The sequence below is a fragment of the Charadrius vociferus genome, unplaced genomic scaffold (assembly GCF_000708025.1).
Source record: "Charadrius vociferus isolate BGI_N301 unplaced genomic scaffold, ASM70802v2 scaffold608, whole genome shotgun sequence".
NCBI classification, from domain to species: domain Eukaryota; kingdom Metazoa; phylum Chordata; class Aves; order Charadriiformes; family Charadriidae; genus Charadrius; species Charadrius vociferus.
Genome location: NW_009649605.1, coordinates 580,193 through 602,303, shown reverse-complemented (window position 1 = coordinate 602,303; position 22,111 = coordinate 580,193). Strand labels below are relative to the sequence as shown.

The window sequence follows — 22,111 nt, the reverse complement described above, 5'->3', positions numbered from 1 at the left end:
GGCTGGAGTGGGATCAGATATAGCATGGGTGTGAATCAGCCCTTTCACAATGAAGGCTGGCTCTGTGCATGCCCTCTTGTCTGTCTAACCCCCACCCCCTTTTCTGGGTTAATTACAACCTTTAACTTGGCTAAATACAGGATTTTTTTGACCGAATGAGTTTAAGCACCATATGATCTGCCTCCTCATGTTCCTTGAGCCCTTTGCAGGAGAAGGGAAATGTTTTTGAACAAAGTCTGCTAACAGAGTTGTGGGTGGAAAGAGGACAAAACGAGGACGTGAAGAACCACATATTTTCGCTGGACTTCTAAAACAAGTGACAGTTTGTTCTCCAGATAAAGGCACATTTGAGAGGAAAAACCTGAACAGTGAAAGTGGAGGGGGTTTTGGTAGGTTATTTTTTTTTTGGAGTCACAAAAAATCTTGTCCAAAATAAGGAGCATCGAGGCTTGTGAGCACGTACTCTTAAAATATGAATACGTGACAGGCTGAATCCCTGGTGAGTCCTCGTGACACACAACAGAGGATCTTTTTCTTAGACACTATAACCTAAAGGAGAGATTTCGGTGAAGGGGAGTGTACTCTTACGTCTGCGGTTTTACAATTTCCTTTGGCAGAGAGATAATCTTGCTCCCATGCAGGAAGTCCAACATATGTCGAAACAACCTCAGTTACGGCTGGGTGAAACCTTTGGTGAACTAATTAAGACCTGTGTCAAAACTCACTAAAGATAAGTGTTTCCATGCTTGGTCAGGGTAAAGGAAGGCTGAACACTGCTAAGAGTATTCTTGCATAAAATGTTGGGGGGATGTTATGCAACTTAATTTCTATATTTTTTAATTTTCCATATTTCTATTCTATTTTGTTAATGTCTACTGTGTTAAGATCATATCTGCTGCAAATAGCTTGAACAAAGCAAACTTTTTTTGAGGAAGAGGAAGCTGGAGGTGCTGTTCAGGGCAGCTGGGCAGTTGGTCTAATCCCTTGCTGCTGACAAAGGGGTTTCCTCCCCCATTCACAAATGTGTTTTCCTTCCTTCTTCCCCTCCTTTTCCTCTTAATTGGCTCTGAAACTCATCTGTTCAGAGGTCCGTTTTTTTTTTTGTGGATTTAGTGGTGGCTAGGTGTACACCATGAACATTGATGCTGGTGGGTTGGAGAAGGTGGAAAGCGTGCGGCTGGACAGAGTGGGGAATAGTGACTCTCCTGACTGCAGCAAGCTCTTAGAAGAACTCAGCACATACTGTTTCCCCACAAACTAAGGCGCACCGCACACCCGTGTAATTGTTTCCTGCGCAGTTTGAATTGTCCAAACCAAGCCCTTCCACGTGATGACCAGATTTGAACCTTGCAGCTTTTTTTGCTTTCATGTGAGAATCCAAAACTAAAATACTTTGCTAAGTGAAAGCCTGTCTGTGTGATTGTTTTCACCAAGAAATTCAAATAGGATAGTTAATAAAATAAGTTTTAAAGACAGAGAAGCTTTTTGTCAACCTGAACCTTTTGATGAAAAGGAAAAACCAAAAACCTCCGTTGTATTTTTCTGCTTGCTTAAAGAATTTACAAGGCGGAACCTGTAATTTCCCCATTGACCAAATTAATGAGTAAGTTTCTCAATTCTTACTATTCTTCAGATACAAAAATGTTTTCTCTTACAGTTATTTTTGGTTGCAAGTTAGGAAGAATGAACTTTCAGCTTTTCTAAACTAGCTGAGTTAGTACTGAGATGTTCTTTCCCTGTAAGCTTACTGTTCAAAGACAATTAAGGCCGGAATTTGTGCTTTGCAGTCGTGCCCGCTTTTCTCATTCTTAAAGAACGTATCAGTACTGCTGACATTGCTTTGTGTCCATAGCTGTAAAAATCCTACCAGCCTATCCAGTCATTAAACCATAGAAACCCAGGTCTGAAGGGGCTAAATAGGACAGGCCTGGAAAACAGGCTTAGACATCCCATAATGGAGCAATAAAAATACAGTTGTGAGAAGACTGTCTTCAGTCCAGATGTGCATACAAAGAATACAGTACCCAATATATCATGAAAACAGGACCTTGCACAAGAGGCGTGTTACTAGTCATTGATTCCGTTTATTCCTGGGCGCAATTCAAAGAGGTGGTTTGCTCTATAAAGTGTGGTTTGTCATGCAAGATGATGTAATTCACACCATGGTTGGGAGAGAGACTAAGCCTGATGTTTCTAGGGAAGGATCTATGCTATTCCAGTTTTGTACTCAGCAAAGAAGTGACTTATTGTCAGAATTCAGCCTCATTTGTTCTCTATTTAATAATTTCCACTTCTTTCTTTTAGGGCAGTGTCATCCCTTAATGTATTAGATTTTTCTTGCTGTTCTTCTGCATTGAGTTTGTAAGAGCTGAAAAAGAGAGTCTAATTTTATCAAGCTTGTTACCTTCAGCTTGTGAGTCCTGGCAGCCCCCTGCTTTTTCCATTTCCCCCTCCTGCTTCTCCAGTACTCAGTACTAAAACAGCTGTAGCATCAGTATCTACTTAAAAACCTTCCAAGAATCCTGTGTTTGTACACTTTACATTTTCACTTCTTCAAATAACTTCTCAGTTACTTGTGATCACTGGGATTTTGCAGCCCACCTTGAGGATCTGCACCTCTGAAAGGCTCGTGTGTGTAACACGTGCATCGTTGCCTCTGCTTTCCTGCCGCAAAGGCTTCAGCTGCTGACTCTGAGCGTGACCAGCATTGCTTCCCCTCACAATAAATTCCTTGGACTTGTATATTAAGTGATTATAAAGTACACTTAGCTGTGAATCAGTTTTTCTCGTTAAAATTAAGATGTTTAACTCTGTTTTCTCTAGGCTCTGTTTTGGATATTATAAAGCACATCGTGGCCAAAGGAGAACACAAGACTGGTGTCCTGGATGAACCCTGTATAGCCACGATCCTTAAGGAGGTGCTGGAGGGGCTGGACTACCTGCACAAAAATGGACAAATCCACAGGTATTTTTCATTTTTTCTCATCTTTGCCCAAAATGTGTGTTGCTGAAACAGCAGCTGAGGATACGCAGTCTCATCCTACAGCCAACTGTGGGGGCATGGAAAGAGGAAAATAAAGGTGGGAGCTTAATCAAAACTCAGAATTCAAATGTCTTTATAGTAGCTGCTACTTTAGGAAATACTATGACTAGGCCAAGTTTGGGCATAAACTTTGGGATATTGAAACCTTTATAGGTTTGTATAGATACATAGAACCTTTTCCCAAATGTCTATATCCCGTTGCAAAGTGTAGTTGTTGGAGCTGGAAAACTTTGGTTTTGTTTCTTGCAGAGCTACAAATCACCAAGAGTACTATATAAGGAGTGTTGAGCAATTTCATAAGGAGCCTTTCAAGCCCTGTTCTTTCTTTTTTAAGGCTGGCTGCAAGATCAACATAATGAAATTTGAATTTGGGTAATGTCTTTAAAAAAAAAAAAAAAAGAAACAAAATTAGTGGAAAAACTCCTTCTGTAGGCAAAACCCCGTTAACTAATGGCCTGTGATTTGATGGATCACTGAAATGTGTGGGTTTCTTTGCTGCTGTGTTGTTTGGGCAGTGTTTTTAAATCATGTTTTCCGCTCCCCTGGTGTCAAGGTGTGGCATAGTTCAGGAAGAGAGGATACTAAGTCAGTAGGTTCTGCTGTTAAAAAGAATAAGATTTGCAATCCTAAATATGTGCTGAAAATAGAATATACTGCTTGTGGGTAATGTACATCATCCCAGCTACAGACTGCTGCTGGGAACAGCAACTTCTTCTTTCTTGGGGATTTTGTGAGCTTGGCTGTCTTCTGGTACAATGCCATTAAAAGCATTGCTGCTGCTGTGCTGGAGTAAGTTTCTGTCCTCTTACGATAGCTGCATAAGAAGAGGTAATTCTTTTTGCCAAAATGTCATTTTAATTAGAAAACCCAAGAAGTATTTATTTCATATTTTTGGTCAAACTGACTTTTTTGTAGGTTGTTTTGGGTTAAAAAGGAGGAAATGGTTGGAAACAATTCTGGTGGAATTCTTTTGCCTGAAATAAGTCTCAAATTTCAGTTTCCAGTCTCTCTTAAAATTCTGATTTAACAAGAATTGTCTTCATTGAAGACAGTTTGGATTTCACAGCTGGGTGTTTAACTTTGTTTTTTAGAGATAAGACTTCACGTAGCTCTGGGAAGTTTAAGTAACAGACTAGTTACTGAGTACCTGGTGATTTTTCACCCTTGCCATAAGTAATTTACAAAACCATGCTCATCTGTGACTTGCAGTAGATTTGCTTGACTGACTTAGTTCATCTTCTGGTCTAATGAAATTGAAATAGATATGTTAAAGCAGCAGTAACCTGTTAAATTCCAGTTTTTCTGAAGATGTCGCAGTGATTTCTATATTGAAATAGAGGTGGTTCTCCACTTGACTTGTGCAATGAAACAGCAAAACTATTAATTGTGGTAAAGGTTATGAAGGATATATTCACGTGTTGGGGTTCTTACTGCACTCAGCAAAAATGTGATGTTCACAGAAAATTCAAACTGCTTGGTCTGACGAAAATGTGATTCATATTGAATCATCTGGAAGCAGACTGAACTGAACCTGCTGCAGCCATTCTTGTCCTGCTCGTTTGAAGCATTTTGCCCTTATTTAGGGGACTTCAGCAAAGAAATCAAAGCTGTGTCATCACTGCAGTTTAAGATTGTGGTTGTGCGTCAGCTACTTTGCGTGTGTTGCATCCCTATATTTTGGGGCTGCTCCAACAATTGCATAATGTTTTATCAGAAAAAAAGTGTTTAGATTACCTCATTGTGTGGTCTGGGAAATTTGGAGAAGTGGTAATAGTCATGATACAGAAGGAAAGTTGTGTAGTTTCCTACCTGTGGTGCAAAGGATGGGTTTTTAACTATTGGCAGAAAGCAAGCTTACATGCCTTTGAGGGGTGAAACATGTTTTCTTAATGGAGTTAATCATGCTGTCTTGCATTTATATCCAGATGTGTGTACACTGCTGAGAAAAACACACTTTAAGGTTGTAGTGCAGATGGGACCTTTCCGCGTACATAGGAATTATCTGTATGGCTTTCCCATTTTCCTTAACGCTAGGGGTCATAATATTGGTCATGCCTGATGGGAAAGGCAGGTGGAAATCTTGCTGTTGTGCCAGAGATGCTCTGAGAGGAAGTGTTTAAAATAACTAAACTTTGGTCCCTTGGGTCAGCTTAAAGTATCTGGCTCTAAAGGAAACCGACTGCATCAGGTGATGGCTGAAGAGCTGAATATAGTGTCTGCAATGTGGGGCAGCTGCGGTTGGGGTGAGCTTCAGGCCAAACCAAGGACAGCTGGGAAGGGTCTAAATTGAAGGGCTTAGGTTAGACCTGGAACAACCAACCCAAAGCATGCAGTGAAGTGTTCTGCTGGTTACACTAAATATCCCGACTCCATTTGTATTGCATTTAAGAGAAAATCACTCGATCAAGTTAGAGGCGCAGTACGGGTGAAATGAATGTAATTAGCACATCTGAAGTTGGACAGCCAGGCTGGTGGCAAAGCCTGAAGGATGAATATCTGGAACCAAATGTAATTTTGTGGGAGCTGTTGACCTGAAGCAGGGACAGCTTGTTACTGCTGTAAATTATCAGTGAGATCAGAGAATATATGTCTGACAGTGGAGCTGCTCAATACTTTTAAATTATGCATCATCTTAAATGGGTAAATTAAGTTAACACATCGAAGACTGGCTTAATGAAATGCTGCTGCTGCTGAATCTTACTCTGCATAAGCCTGCCTTGAACTTAATGCCACTTCCAATTAAGGTTTGGGGAGCTGGCTTCGCATGGAAGTGTAAATCCCCTGCTTTGGAAAGGAGAGTAGCTTGACGGTATTCTCTAGAGGAGATTAGAAAGCCAAATATCTAGTCAAGTCTTAAATTAGAATTTTTTTTTTTTGTTTACTTTCCTAATTAACAGCCAGGGCGAGGCTGAGACTTGAATGGATTCCATTGTTCAACAACAAATGCTTAAGTCTCCCACATTGTCCAAAGTGCTATTTTTTTGCATTCGTCTTGCAAGGGCTGTTGGGAACAGAGTCTGAGGCCCTATGGAAAAGACAAAGGAGAAGACAGAATCAGTTTTATTTTCATGAAACACTCTACCAAGGTGACGATTACAAATGATCCCTGTCTTCTTCCAAAATCACCACTGCCTCCCATATCTCAGAGCTGGCAGCTCTCTGCCTGCATTGCCATGTGCCTGTCCCTGGTTGTTTCTCCCGTGTCAGCTGCCGCCATCCACGTTGTGGTTTGTTTTTTTTTGGTGTAGCACAGTGATCCCAATGGCAATTTGAAACCCTAGCGATCTGGATCATGTTAAGCGAGTTAAATACCTGGGCATCAGCCAGTGTGTGGAGGACGGAGGGCTGGACTCGGAAACCTTCGGATGAAGCTATCCTGTAAGAATCTGCTCAGACATTTGGTTGTGTGTGGGTTTTTTTTTATGGAAGTAGAGCAAGACTGATGTGCTGCAAGGGGTTGCTCCTGCACTAATCTTGCCTGGGTGACACACAGGGTATGTTGCACCTCTTCCCCATTTGGACTCTGATTCCTCTGTGTATTTGGGGATTAGCAGGAGTTTGATGAATGACATGGAAATAAAACTAAAGCAAAAGCAACCCAAGAGGTTTTATTGCTTAAAGGGATTTGTTGGAGGGAAGTTCAAGGCTTTTTCAGGTGGTGCTCTTTATGGCAGTCTGACAAATGAATCATGCTGATTAACTGTTACAAGGTCTCTCTGTCTTTCTCCCTATTTTTATCTCTGAGCTTATCTTCTGTTCATGATTAGCTGTTGTGTAACTGAATATTTCAGTTAGTCCAGGTGAAATGATACACTGCTCGAATATAATCAGATTTTTGTATTGTGGCATAATAAATGTGATACTCGCATACTTTTTTTGGTAAAAACAAAAAAGCTTAGGAAGTGGTTTAGGGTTGCATGTGCTAGAAATATTGGCATGGCAGTGATCCAGGTATTAATTTGTTTGCTGCCCTACTTCTTAGGGGGTGAGAGGTGCAACAGCACATTTGATATGTTGAGTTAGAGCAGCATGTGCCCCCATACAGAATGTTTTGGCTATTGTGGTGTCTTTTCAAAATCAGTTTTCTGAGTGTAGAGCAGCAGGGTGCTATGGCAGCTGTTTGAATGTTGCTTTGGTGAGTCCCTGGAAACAATATTCTTGCTGTGTTTTTATGCCAAATATATTAGCTTGTATTTTGGACCTTAGGATGGTTTTGACACAGGATCAAAGTTTGTCTGCCTCTTCTACATATATTAAGAGGAAAAAGAATTCTGAAAAAAAGGGCGTCTGTATGTGAGCACATACACATCACCAACACTTGTGTGTGGGGTTTTGCTGGAGTGCTCCTTCAGTAGCAAGTTTCAGATTTAAGATGAAGGAGCTGATGGATATATTTTGGCAGAACTCAGCTGTCCTACAGGATTCAAGCCTAATTTTCATGTAGCTGATTAATGCATTGATAGCTGTGCTGGCAGGTATTGTGGTTAAACTGGATTCCAGTATGCCTCTGATTATTTTGACAACTGAAATACTGTACTTTCTTCTTTCTCTAGCAATACTGTAGAACTTCACAGCCCTCCTCTCCACAGTGCTATAATCATGTTTTGGGGTGTGTGTTTTGGAACTGAAGTTTGGTAGGGGAGGTTGAGGGATGGATAATGGGATATGGAGCCCTTCACCTCTAATTACCAGTTTGATTTTTTTTTTTTTTTTTTTTAAGTCAGAACACTGGTAATTTGAAAGCTAGCTATTGCTTAGCTGTGGAAAGTGGAATTTCATATTCAGAGAAGTGTACTTTAGTCTCTTCTCCCTTATAGTACAGGATGTGCAGAAGTAGCCTTTACAGGCAGTTGTTAATATAAGTTTTAAAGGTTTAAGTTGTAAACAGTTCAGTAGCCAGAACAATAGAATTGTTACTCTTGTGTGTCTCAGTGGGAAAGAGGAAAAGATGCTGCTCTAGATTGTACTGGGTGATCTGTTCCCCGGCAATAAACACCTCTCTGTGCAGCATCAAGGGCTCAAGGACCACCGAATCTCCACTCTGCGCACACAGCGGTCAGGCTGGGGCCCATTGTGGTGGTTTGGCAAACCAGCATGTTCTCCTGGTGGCTGTTCTTCCACTGTATCATCCAGAAATTCATTGTTTTAAAAAAAAAAAAAGTTTCTCTGTGGTTGCAAAGAGAAAATACGAACCAGATGTGAATCTAGAATCTGCAGGCAGCCAGAAACAATAGAGGCAGTTTTGCTCGAAGACAGCCTCTACTCTGAAGCCTAAAAACCTGGCAATTAAAACTCTGATGGTGAATATCACTGCTGGTGAAAGCACAGGAGTGCTGGGGCCCCGCGGTGGCTCTGGGCTAAGATCAGTGCCCCAGCCCTCAGAGGCTTCGTGCATTATGAGGGTCCACATAGCAGCTCTCAGGGTGATACCTGAGGCTGAGCGCTTGCTGCGACTGTTGCGTTCAGGTGTCTGTCCCCATGTCACTCTCCTCAGACTCAGGTGCTGCCTCTGGACTTTGTCACTGGGTGTCCTGCAGTTACTTCAAAGTAACTTCGATTTAGTCCAGGGGAAACCCAACTTTTTGGTATAACTACTATGCACCGCATGAAAAGGGAGGTGAGTTTTTAGGGTTTTTTCCCCTCCTTTGTTACATGGAGATGAAAAGCAGGAAAAATACCATGAAGAGCAGGAGCTAGAGGTCGGGGTGATCTCTGAAAGGTTCAACAGCAATACACAAGTTTTGGTGAGTGATCCATGACTGCATTGTATGCTCAACTAATACAGTTTCTTGAAATTCCGGAGTTGGCAGGAGTATTTGGGTTTGACGTGTTTCCAGGGGGAATAATCTTCATTCACTGTCTGCAGCATTAATTGTATCAGGTGAAAATGTAACAGACTCTTGTAGCTTCTGACTTTGAAGAAACCAAGTATATTCACATGTAGGTACAACCACTCTGTTCATCACATCCTTCTCCTGTCACTGCGTTTGCCTAATGTGGATTACTGGGAATAGATCACCCACTATAGGCTCTCGCAGCATCTCTCCAGTGCTAGAGTAATTGTTTAAATCACTGGTGTTCATCCTGTTTGTGCTTTCTACTGTGATGCATAAAGCGGATAACCCACTTCAAAATGTTGGCTTTAAATATTGTCCCCTGTTGTAATGCAGCAGATTTTCTGGCCTTCATAGATCCTAAAAGTTGCCTGTGTGGAGATGCCTTAAGCATTTATTCAGACCACTGCAGTCTTTTCATTCATGTCTTAGGCTAAAGCATGAGAAAAAGGTCACTTGCTAAATTTGTGTAGTAACACATTAAGCACGCTTGAAAATTTTGCGAGGCTGCATCAGAAATTATTTTTGCATGTTTAAGAAATGAAATTATATCCTATCTTGCAGAGCTCTTATAAAATTCTAAAATTAAAAAGTAAAGCTTAATACTTTCAAAACCAAAAGTGAGACAAAACGCACACACATTTAGGACAACAAATAGGGAACTGCCACAGAGAAATCTATCATTTCATGGCAGCCTGGAAAGGATCACTGGGTTAGACTGGGAGTGCCAAGAGGACTGTTTCTATTGTAGATACCCAATTTGATAAGTGTTTTCTTCATTTTATAGGAATAGCTAGATGAAATAAGATCTTCTTTCCTCTTCCTATGCTGGCCATGCTTAAAACTGTTGCCTTCTAGATTTTGGAGAAGGAAGTCGAGCTGACAAGTTTCTCACGAGCCCTGGTTGTCTTGAATTTCCCCTTCTGCGTCACATTGCAAACATTGCTGAGCAAGAGCTGTGGGTGGTTTCACAGATATGGACTGTTCTTGGCTGCATAGGGGAATGCCTTGGACCTCGTGTGTGTATAGATATAAATACCGCTTCTCCAGAACAGGGGTACTTACTTTTGGAAATTAAGACTCTCTGAACTGCTCTATGTAAAAATAGATGCCTTATTTGATCCAAGTTGATTATGTGTTTACTGGAATGAACTTTCATCTCTCCATTATGGCAAGGTCAAGGCAGGCAGATGCGTGAAACACTGGCTTTCCTGCTTCTGCTGCTGCCTCACCTATCTTATACTCACACTGGGGCGATCTGCGTGTGGTAGTTTTAGGGAAATTCTTATTTCTGAGCACACTAGGAATGTGTTTTAGCATGCAGGAGATACTGCCACATGGTGACGTGCATCACTAGTATTGCCACATGAACCTGTCCACCTCCTTACACGTTAAATGATTTGACACAAAACATTGAAATAAGGCCAGGTTATAACTTGACTGTTTTCCTCTGTTACCAATACTAAGGTGGGGCCTCACAAAAATATCTGGGCCTCCAGGGGTAGGAAGCAGACCTTGTGACTCCACAGCTTGCCGTCTGTGTTGCTTTTCATGCAGCAGCTGTTAAAGGAGCTTTGTGCCTTGTCCCCACTGCAGTCCTTAGGAAGTAGGATCAGGAAATGGAAGGGCTGAATAGATGAATTTGTGGAAGAAATCATGGTACATCTTTAGCTCCTGGTCAATGATATGAAAAATTGATTTTAAAGCCTGCTGGGCAGGTGCCTTTCCTTATGGGGGATACAAGAAGGGGGGGGGGAGGGGGGGAACTTCTGACTGAATAGGGGAAACTTGAAAAAGTGGTGTATGAGGTTAGAGATGTAGCTTCTCTCTTGCATTGACTGCCAAAGGGCTGGAGCTCGTCAGAAGCCCTTGCTGCTTGGCAGTCTGCTTGCCTTAAACTGATGTTACAACAGTGATGTGCATTGGGGTAAGTGAAGCAACAGTTTCTTTTCTAGGAGGAAGAAGTGGGGCTGTATGGGTCAGTATGATTAGGTTGTCTCCATGTTGGGAGACAGGGCTAGGTCTAGTATTCGTAGCACTTCGTTATCTGGCTGAAGGAGCTGATCTGTCTGAAAACTATTTCCTAAAGTTTTACTTTCAGCTGGAGCAGCTTCCCCCACACCGATGTGCAGTTGACGTTACCTGCGGACTGATGCTGGGCTAGAGGCACGGTGATGGATGGGAGGGAGGTAAAGTCCAAGGCAGACAGGATCTGTCATTGAACCGCACCTCCCTTTAACCATCGTTAGGCTTGTAAACATGTGGGAAGAGAAGGAATTAATGAGTGCAAAAACATCAAAGACAAAATTGGCACTGGAACAAAAAGCGTAAGCTGGACGTAATTTGCTGAGATAAAGGACAAACGGCAACTTGACTGGTCTCAATTCAAGGCAAGTCTTCCAGGGTGCAGGCAGTTTTGTGACATACCGCTTGCTGTCTCGTTTCATATTAGAGATTCACACCGAGTTAGCCCAAGGCCTGCAAGTCTTTCTTTACTGCTTCAGCATCTTACCAGCCCCTGGAGCTATTCAGATAACTAAGATGACAGAGTGAATTTTGGGAGGATCTCCTGCAGCTTTCGTTGGTGAGCTCTCCCTTGTCTGAGCTGACATAGTGGCTTAACCTAAAATGAATCAAATTTTCTGAGTTCTGGTTTCTTGGACCCCAAACCCTCTACTTAAAGCAACATTCCACTTCTGTAGTGTTGGAGGGCAAAAAATCAGTAGGAATTGTACCTGTCAAGTGTATCATGGGTCCTCTGAAAGGTGTTTTGTTTTAGCTAAAATAAAGTACAATCGGAGATTACTTTCTTATGTAGCCCTTACTAGGGTTTCTGTTTGCCTGTGCCAGGAGACTGGATGCAGTTATCCCTCCCGAGAGGTCTCTTCACTGTGCTGAGTGTGATCTGCCTGGGTATTAAGGGTAGGGCACGGAGAAAACAAGTACTCGGTGTACTCCTACAGCTCGTCTTGTTGGAAGCTGACAATCCTTTCCAGTAGGCTTTGTCTACACACCCCTCTGTTTGCAAACCCACAGTCAGTTCCTTCTGCCTTTCAAAGCCTTGCTTCACGCTGCTTAAAAGAACCAAAAAACTTTTTCTTAATTTGTGATAACACTGGATTATTCATCTCACTTTCTCCAGATATAAAAATGACAGTTGAAAAGGCCTTAAACATTCCTAGCTACCCAGCCCCCGTGAAGTTGGGGCTTTAAAAATGCTTCTACCGTTTATGAGACTCGGAGTAAATCATGAGTTGCCTTGTGCTGCTGGCTTTTAGTTCCCGCATGGAGGCCCTGATCTTTCACCAGGGCCCAGCAGCCAACAGAGCGACACAGAGAAGAGGGTGGAAGCAGTCGCTGTGCTTCCCTGATCCTGAGCAATAAAGCGTGTCGCTGGGCTGGTCCCCCGCTGTAATTTATAGCAGCCTGGCTGCTGCCACTGGTCCCGGCTGCCAGTGGCTGCAAGGGCCTGCTGAGAAGGCTGTGGATGAGCAGGGATGAAGCAAGCTGTGGACTTGGCCCTCTCTTCCCCCTGCTTATGCCTGCCTCAGCAGGGAGGCTGGAGAGAGGAGTATGGAAGCTGCTTCGCCAGCTCTTTGCTGTTGGAAGACCTTCAGGCTTTGGGAGATGTTCCTGAGTCCAGCTCTGCGGAGTTTAGTACAGCACTGTAACGGGCAGTAATTGCATCTCCCCCAAGAGTTTGGGACTTAGAGCTCAACCCTGTGGCATGAAAATGTTAGTATGTGGGGCTTCTCTGAACAGAAACAGGGAGAATGCTAATGTACAGCATTTCTAATACAGCTGTCTTGAATGCCTTCTCCAATGTTTTACTTGAATGTGCTGACATTTGAGGGCATAAAAATACTACTCTGCTTGCGTGCTCCAAGCCTAGTTTCCATTTTGCAGCTCTCTCAAATGGTAAAGCTGTAGTGTATAGCCAGCTTTTTATGTCTTGGCGTATAAGGCAAAGGGAAGAGGTGACACAGGTAACAGCGTATCGTTGAAGGGCGAGTAATGTTCGGTTGTAGAGAGAGAGTAGTGCTCATTTGGTGTATGTCACAAATTGCTTTATATTTAACTGTAAATCAAGGTATTGTCCTGGAACTGTTTTGCAAATTACTCGGAGCAATGTCAACTCCAGCAATTGGTTGTAGTCAGTAAAAATATTTTGAGTTATTCATTACTGTTAACAGAAAACAGTAATTCTTGTTTCTTGCACCTTCTTTTTTTTTTTTTTTTTAAATTAAACTTGGCAGGACCAACCACTCCTTCCTTGTGCCAAGTTATGCACTATAGAGTTCAGTCCATGAAAACTTATTGTTACAGTCGATGTAAATTGCATCTAATGGGCAGATGACTCAGGGCTGTGCTGACAGCCAGCATTGCATCCTAAAGGCACATACAAGCAGGTTGGAAGCAAAGACATAATAAACAGGGCTTATCTCCCTTTCCCCCTTCATGTGACAGTTTTCTTCTCAGACTTAGGCTGAAGAAGTCCTGGGATGCCACTTTTTGCTCAGGTCACTTGTGTCGCAGTTGCAGTGGCCTTAAATTGTCCTAGCTATTGCTCCTAATGGAGACTTCTGAACACAAGCCAAGTGAATCTTTCTTGATTTCCAAACAATATTAAGAGGCTTGTTTAAAAAGCAATAACTTAACATGCTTCGTTGCTTTTCTTCCAAACACAATTCTTTTAAGTCTGTAGAATGAAGTTTTATTACTTATGCCAGGGTTGCAGAGTTGCAGCTGGTTATTGATAACGCTGCTCCCCATTACGGAGCAGTAAGTCTTGCTTTTCCCTTTAGTGCTGTCACTGCGACGACAACCAATATATGGTGGTGCCAAGGATTGATGGCTGTGGGTGAGGGCAAATCTGCTCATTTAGCAGGATTTTAAGGGCTTGTGTAGGCTTTTCATAGTGGCAACAATAAAGATATATTAAGATAACAGTTGCTATAGGTCCCCCCCCCATCCCAGTTGAAAAAGTTACTGTGGGAGTTGTGGGAACACTGCACTTGAAACTGGGGAGCATCATCTCATTGCCTTCCTGTGCTCCCACGTCTCCCGTAGCTGGATGCTTGATTGTAATTTTGTTGGACTGGGGATCAGTTTTGGTTATATAGCATCAAATGCCTATGGCCCAGCCCTACTTGGAGGTAGTAACGTGATGTAACTGGTACATTAGCATTTGGTCACACTGGGAAGCTAAACCAGTTTGGAATGCAGATGAGGGATTTCTGCCCTGGTGCGAAACCTTTCAAGGCTGATGTGGAGAATCCAGTTTTGCACTGGAGCGAGTCCAAACCTCTCTTCCCACTCTGGTTGTGAAGTACGAGGTAAATAAAAACATAATTGTTGTTTTTGCGGAAGGGCTCTTGGAGGCTTTAGAAGAGAGGAAGATGACAGGTATAGAGTGGGAAAGTCCAGAACTATGGTAGCATTTGTTAAGCTGCTGGCAAGAAAGAGTTTATTCTAGCCTTCTGCAACTTCATTTAAAATGTAATATAATTACTATTTACACTACAGCCTAAAGCTGCTTCCTGTTTCCAGTATAGTAATTATGCCAGAGGCAGACCATTTATTCCAAGTGTATCAGCCCAGGATATGGTCATTACCACATTAATAGGAAGTGCCTTCAAATTGTTATACTTGGCAATAAGTATATCCTGGAGTAACAAACTTCTCGCCATTCAGCTTGTGAGTTTATAAGCATCTCCTGGTGAGAATAAACAGGAAAGCACCGTTCTTCTCCCCCCTGCCCTATTGCTTTAAATGCAATTAATCTTAAAAATAGTTTTAAAGGAGGAGCTAACTTGAAGATACTGCTGGTGATACCAGTATACGCCAAAGAAAGCAATCTGTGTTCACCCAGTGTAACTGCTGTTCGATGTTCACTTGGTGCTGTTGCAGTGGGCGATGTGATCCCAATACACAGGGGTGAGGAATGGCAAAGCTGGAAGTTGCCTCTATGGTACATTAACTCCGAAACAGTCCTGTCCCCAAACAGCTTGCTGTTGATGCCTTTTTTTTTTCTGCTCTGGGGTGGAGTATACCACTCTGGGGTGAGTAATGGCCTTTTCAGAGGGTTGGTCACCAGGAGGAAATGCCACATCAAGTGGTGATTTAATTCCGCAGTGTGACTTGGATATTTGGCAGTGGCCGTGGTTGGCCTCCTGGACTTCTTATTGTAGCAACGACTTGGTTTAATTTCTTGAACCAGATTGAAGCACCATATTTACTGACTTTTGTTTCCAACAAGAAAATATGTAATTTTTAATTAATCCAAGATGAAGTTCAAAAGAAAACAAGCCTCTGCATTGGAGAGGGTTAAGGGACTGAAGTCCTTTGGCTTTTTTTCCTATGGGATTCAATCTGAGTGCTTGTTTCACTACATTTCACGCTCCAAGCCTGTCCAGCTTGCTCCGTTATGGGAGGATTGTCTGGTGGTCTTGAATTCATGCTGCTTTCTGGCTGCTGCTACATCAGTGAAACCTGCCTGAGGCTGGCTTTTTTTTTTTTTTGGATGCTAAAGCACACAATGGTTAAATTCATCCTTAGTTCTGCTTAAAAACTTCCCTAGCACTTCCTTCATCGCTGAATGTGGTCTGCTTTGGGGGGCTTGGTGAGCTGCACGCACCGTCGTGCCGGCAGGGGAAGTTTGGAAAGGCTGTACAGTATCACATGACCCAGCTTACTGGGGAAATGCTCCAGCATCTTGGGCTGCCTTGGAGTACAGATGGAAGAGGAAATTACTGTTACGTATGTCCATCTTCAGTAGGAAGAACAATAACTTCCGCAGGCAACCTCGGTGCATGCTATTCCTTTCCCCGTAGCCTGGAACTGGCAGGCAGCTTTGAAAGCGCCTCATGCGTCCCGGCTGTCGTAAGAGAACCGACTGTCTGGCTAAACATTTCCAGTAGGATCCGAGAGTTTCCTGAACACCTTCTGTTCCCTCTGCATTAGTGCTGCTGTGAGGGGGGGTGGTCCTGGAGATGGCTGTGCCTGTGCCAAGTGTATTTCGTGCCACGTGAGCCAGCTTCTTACCTAGGAGGCGGCAGACTTGGACATTGCGCTCTCATGGCTCCACGTGCTCATGGGGCTGGATCCCAAAGGCATCTTCTACCTAAATATTGGCAGGGAGCTTTTCCATTCCCTCACTGTCACGGACCATGAATGGTTTATAGGAGTGCAGGGGTTAGTCAGGTTTGTATCTCTTGTGTCGATTAATTCCCTGCAACCCCAATTGTATTGCTTTTGGCCAGAGGATGCTAAGGGGGGGTGGGGGAGGGTAGCATATCTAAACACTTAGTGTTGTAAACAGTCCCTTGAGATCCCTCCATCTACTTAAGACTCTCCATCCAATGCAGTGCTAATGCTTTCTCGTCTGCAATGGCTGCAACTGTTAATTGCAGGAAGAAAACAAAGTAATGCTTCTTGGAGCAAAAGCTGACTTGCCCTAAACACATGTTCACGTATTTGGCCAATGTAAAATAAGCAGGACTGGAGCTGACTGGCAGCAGTTGTTTTATGTTTGTCTACTTATTGTCCAGCATCACTGTCACAGCTTCTTACTGCTTTGAATCCCATTCTGCTGTTAAGTCAGCTTCTCAAGGCTATACAACTTCAGTGTTTCCATATAGATCTAAGTGTTATTGATCATTAAAGCAAATTAGTGTTTTCCTGTACTTGCTCATACACTTGTGCTTCAAACAGGGATTAGGCTTCAAGATGGTCACTTCTAGCAAGACGTGTATATTTGGCAGGACTTGAAATACTTGTCTGAAGGCTAAAGGCTGCTGTCAGCTGTGGTTTGCTATTAATCTTTAGTGGGGCTGTCTTACGGACAGTCTTTGTTCACTTCTATTCTGCTGTATGCTGGGGGAAGGCCTTGCCATGCCAGTGTCCTAGGCTGGGTATTGGGAAGAATCTGACAAATGCTAATGCTGGAGAGGATGTGTTTAAAATTATCCTGGCCTGGAACTGGCAGCAGCCCAGGCTTTTCTTCAGAAGAGCAAAGCCAGGAAGGAGGAGATTTCCAGGGCCCAACCGGAGCTCTTTGGCCAGGCCATCGCGCCAGTTCTGTTCTCATGATGCACGAGGGAGGAGAGAAAAAATAGCTGTTGACTTTTGTGTGTGTGTGACAGGATTTGGAATATTTGCAGAAGGCAGTGAAGGGAGGATCTGCTTGCTTTGTTTTTTTTTCTTCTTTTTTTTTTCCTTTTTTCTTTTCTCTTCCATGCAGGTGGTTGCCATTAAGGTGAGGTGGGTCGTGAATTGATGTCTATTCACTGGCATCCATTGTCCAGGCAGTTGCTTTGCTTGGAGCCTTTCTTAAGACAGCATCTGCATGTGCTCTGCATCGGCATGGTTTCCTAGCCAAGCTTAGCAGCCATGCTGATGAGCACATGTTCAACTATAAAGGTGCTGCTCTTGGCTTTGTGTGGGGAGCAGCCTGTGAAAATAAGCTGTAAAACTTCACAGTGTATTTGGAGTGAAAGTAATGTTCCCCTCGGATGAAGAAGTGCCACTGTTAACAAACCAGAGCTTTTTTGGGTAGAAAAGGGATAGTACAATAACTTTCAAAGCACGTGCTGGATGTTCTTGTGTGCTTGTTGACTTTGGTCAAAAAAAAACAAACCTGAGGGAGACTTTTTTTCACTAAAGCTGGGACTTCACAGGACAGTTTAGTGGTCCCACTTTCCCATTTCCACTGTCTCTGTTCTACCAGCTCTGCTCATCTGACCTTTGGTAATGTGGTTCAATTCGTTAAGCCACGAGCAAACAAAGTTTTTCTTCTCTCTGGATTTTCACCAGTGTGTGGGGCTAAACTGACTTTGTGAGGAAGCAGGTGAATTCCTCCATGGCTGGAGATCAGCGAGACTTGGGGCTGGGGAGGAATAGGATGCATCCAGTGGCAGTGAGACTAGATCAGCTCTCTTGAAGTCTACCCCCCCTAAAAGGGTACATGAGTATCAGACCAGTGCTAGGTTCTGTTTGTGTTTTTAGCTAACTTAAGAACCTGGGAAAAAACACTTTCCTTGTATTTTTGAGGGTACTTTCTGATAAGTTTTTCAATTTTTTTTCTGTGCGTAGTACTTTAAAATGCTATTAGCTGTAAATCATACAAATACCACTTAGTGTCTGTCTGCTGGAGTTACAATTGGTGTGAAGTCCCTACTGTTTGTGCATGATTGGAAGCAGGAAGTGCTAATGCAAGAAATAAAATATAAGAAAGAATAACCTTTTAATGTATTTTTGTTGGTTGAAGGAAAGATTTAATGACTTCCACTTATTGTTGCTTTATCTTTCTGCAGGGATGTGAAAGCCGGAAATATTCTTCTTGGAGAAGATGGCTCAGTGCAAATTGCAGGTAACTTTCCTGGTAGTGTTGAATAAACTTTAAGTGTAACTGTGTATCCGTTTGGTTTAATGATCAAGAAGAAACCTACATAAAAATGTTAGCTTCAAGAAACCTCACAGTTCTTAAAAAAGCAAACAAACCAGAACCAACAACACCAAAACCACCACCACCACCAAACAAACTAAAACAAAAACCCGAACAACCCAGAGTTTATTACATCTTTTTATCTTAAAATGCAGTTCTCTGGAATAATGACAATCAACATGAATAAATCCTTTGGCTGTTGAGTCCTCAGAATTAATAGATTAGATACAATTTTGGCATAAGCTAGTCAGATTTTTAAAACGGCAAGTTCATAGGCTTGGAAGTGGACTGCACAAACCTCACTGAGTTATCAGTGTGTAAGATGGTTTTCAAAAGGACTGTGGTGAACAGTGGATAGGTTCATCAGGAGGAAATTGCTGTGTCTGATGGTAAAGTCACTTGCAACTCTGCCTTAACCAAAGATCTGCCAGTCAAACTGCTCGTCTGGATGCTCCCTAGTCCACTTTGGTTGAGCCATGTGGCTGAGTGCATGTTTGACTGTCCTAACCCAGCCCGAAGCGGGATGAACTGGAAATCTTGGAAGCAGTCGTGCAAGCTGAGGGACAGGGCAGGGAAGACTGGTAAGACAGTTGCTTTAGCTGATACAGATGTGCCTGGAGGAGACCTCTGTTGTAGTCAGTGCTGTCACAAGCTGTATCAGTACGGTTATGTTGGAAACAGTCCTTGGTGTGGATGTATCATATGTCAACAGAAAAGGATGTTGTGTGTGTTTTGGTGGTTTTGGTTTTTTGTTTGTTTGGTGTTTTTTTTTCCCAATGCTAGTCTTCTGGTCTCTTATTTCATACCTGTTCTTACAGACTTCACTCTTCTTTCCAGAAATCAAGAATTATGATTATTATTGTAGACTATTAAGTGAGACAAGATTTTTGGAAGGTACATTTAGAACCTGTAAGACTTGTTTTTCCTCTTCTTCCTGATATACCATTTCCCTATCCTGAGTCTGATTCCTCTCCAACTGTCTTTTCCCTCAGGACCGTGCCCTTCCCATGAATCTTGTGGTGCCTTTCCAGTCCTTGTGCCACCCTCTAGCTGGAGGACAGAGCCTGCATCTAGTCTTGCCATCTTAGCAAACATCTTTGGACATGTTTAACTTTTCCAGTCCCATATTTAATTGGAAAGAACCATGTCTGTTTGTGATAAGGTCTCTTGTTTTTTTTAAGTGCCCTGTCCTGCTGGTGGAGGCACAGCAGTGGGCAGTGGGTCAAGCCAGCGAGCTGGGGGTTACGGGACAGGGCTTTGCAGCTGTGTGACAACGACTTTTGTGTCAGGCAGAAATGCATGTTGCATTGTGTGGCACTGAAGGGTGCGGGATCCTTTGGTATATCTATGTTTGGATTTGCATCTTGGAATGAAAGGTGTGGATTTTCCACCAGGAGGCAGAACTCATTGCAACACACAGGGGTTTTTTTTTATAGGTCGCTCTTCAGAAGGCAATAAGCCCTTTTACAGGACATAACACCTAAAATACAGGACTTCTGTTTAAAACCTGAAGTTGCTTTGTTTTCCCTTTTAAGTCTCCCAGTGCTCTTAATGCCTGCTGTTATATTTCTAATGAGGTGTAAATAATTCATCCCATGTGGAAGCTGATGGAAGGTAGGGAGTGGCATCAAAAATGCTCAAAGGAGCAAACTTTATACAGTGAAATCCTACATTTTTTTTTTCCCATCATGGGGCCAAGATGTAGCACTTTGGATTTGTAATTGTACGGAGATTTTGGTTATGTTCTGGGAGAGGCTGCAAATAGCTGTTGCATTGGAGCAATGCACTGTTATTCCAAGTGTTTCTGCCAGGCTCGCAGAAAGCTGCTTGTGTTTCTCTTCCACAGGGGTGCCAGGGCTTGGCTTTTCATTTTTATTAAGGCTCACTGGTAATAGGTACCTGTTCATGGGTTTGTTTTTTTTTTTTTCTGGTGAATAATTTTTAGTTGATAAGTGTTTTTAAGGTTGACTAGTATCACTTGTATGAATTTCATAGGATTTATTTTGTCTGCGATTTGTATGTGTTCCCCTGGACTGAACTGTGTAGTAGTGGTTTATATGTGCAACGTTTAAATGATGAAATCCATCTCTCTGCATACCCTGCGAAAGCAACATTGTGAGATGTGCAAAGTTCCCTCTTTACAAATTCTTTCTTTGAACATACAAAAGGACTAATGCTGTAACTTTCATGAGACACAGCAGAGCGACTAAACTCAACCAAGGTCAGCGAGTTCACCACAGTGGCAGGAAGCACTTTTCTTTCTGCGAAGGCAGCTGATGAGTTGAAAGAAACAAAAATAAATGAATGACTGAATACTAGAGAAGAGCCTGACCTGGTCATAACATGAGATCTTGTTTCTGTGGGAATTTCTGACACTTAAGCTTCCTTTCGTCCCGACCCAGGATGAAATAGCAAAATTTCTTGTGAATTTTTTGAGGAGGAAAAAATGCTGGAAGCAAACCAATCCCAATAAAGTGAGTTTTGTTTCATCAAGATCGAAGCACCTGCCTTTGACAATCATATTAATGCGTATTATGAATAATTCTGGTGATAATTGAGTGCTTCAGTTATCAGCTGGATGACATCAATGTGTTCCCATGGAACAAACATGTTTAAGTTTCGCTGCAAAGTTACACCATGAGGGGGGGAAAAATAAGTTGATCAGCTGTGGAATGAAGCCTGAGGGTTAGAGTGAACTGGGCACCTCCCTTGAAGGTGCTGGGTTGGTGTACGTTAAAAAAAACATAATGCAAATAGTGTAGCAGGAAAGAATGACTTCCATTCTTCTAGAATGATTCCTTTCCCTTTTGCCATCCCTCTATCAGAACTGTCCATGAGTTATGAAGGTCTTATTCACTGTTTGGCCTTTGCAGTGCCATGTTCCTGTGTTTCCTACTGCTTGATACAATTTGCGTTTCTTGTCTCAGAAGAAATGTAAATCTTAAATGTAAATGTGAGGACTGTAAATCTCAAACTGGAAATCCTTTGGGGGAAAAAGCCACAGCTTTTTTTTAGGAAGTCTTATAAAAGTGCTTGACCCTGTGGTAGAGGTAACCCCATTGCTGGGCTGTACCCTCTACAGCATGTCAGTGAATTTAATCAGTGTACTTTGTAGTTCACACTTGGAAAACTCACTGTATGTAATTCATGGCAGTAACTTTGCTGCAGGTTATGCAGTTCTAACCAGTGAAGACTAAAACTCATGTTAATTTGCACTGTGCAATTCTTTTAAGGCTGAACAGAAAAAACAACTTGATGAAGGTGTGTCCGATGTTTCTCAGGTTCTGTTTGTAACTCCGAATTGGTGGCTGTGTGTTGGGTGTGAAAGCTGCTGGTGGGAGCACTGCGAGCTGAGGGCTGCGCAGGTGAAGCAGCGGAGGAGAAATCTGTGAACTCAGGGGCATTTGCTGGAAGTAAGAATTCTAAAAATTCCTCTCATGGCCTGCACAAATGCCCAGCTTCAAGCTCCTCCCAAAGTCCTGGGATTTGGGTATTTTTACTCATGGCTCTATCTATTTTTAACTGTGAAGCTCCTTTTGCTTTCAAAATTGCATCCACTGAACCAAGGCATAAAATTGCCTTTAACAGATCCAGCTGACTGGTGAGACCTGTATCTTAACATCATTTGTTCGGTGTTTTATTCCCCCCGCCCCCCAAGGGCACTGATTGGGCTTGTGGCTTGGCACTAAAGTTTTGGAGCCTGTTACAACTCAGAGTATCGCTTTCTCAGTTTGAAGTGTTTTCCTGCACATTGAATTAATCTATCTTTTGGAAAGCGCCGGACTCTTT

At 42.6% G+C, this 22,111-nt stretch overlaps 1 protein-coding gene across 1 annotated transcript in view; it reads left to right on the top strand.

Moving 5' to 3' along the window:
• The window catches only part of OXSR1 (oxidative stress responsive 1), an 87,243-nt gene that overhangs the window by 36,079 nt on the left and 29,053 nt on the right, over positions 1-22,111 (top strand). The window contains exons 5-6 of the mRNA XM_009890479.1: positions 2,824-2,965; positions 18,192-18,247. Coding sequence (XP_009888781.1) covers positions 2,824-2,965; positions 18,192-18,247 — 198 coding nt within the window. The remainder of the gene's footprint in view (positions 1-2,823; positions 2,966-18,191; positions 18,248-22,111) is intronic.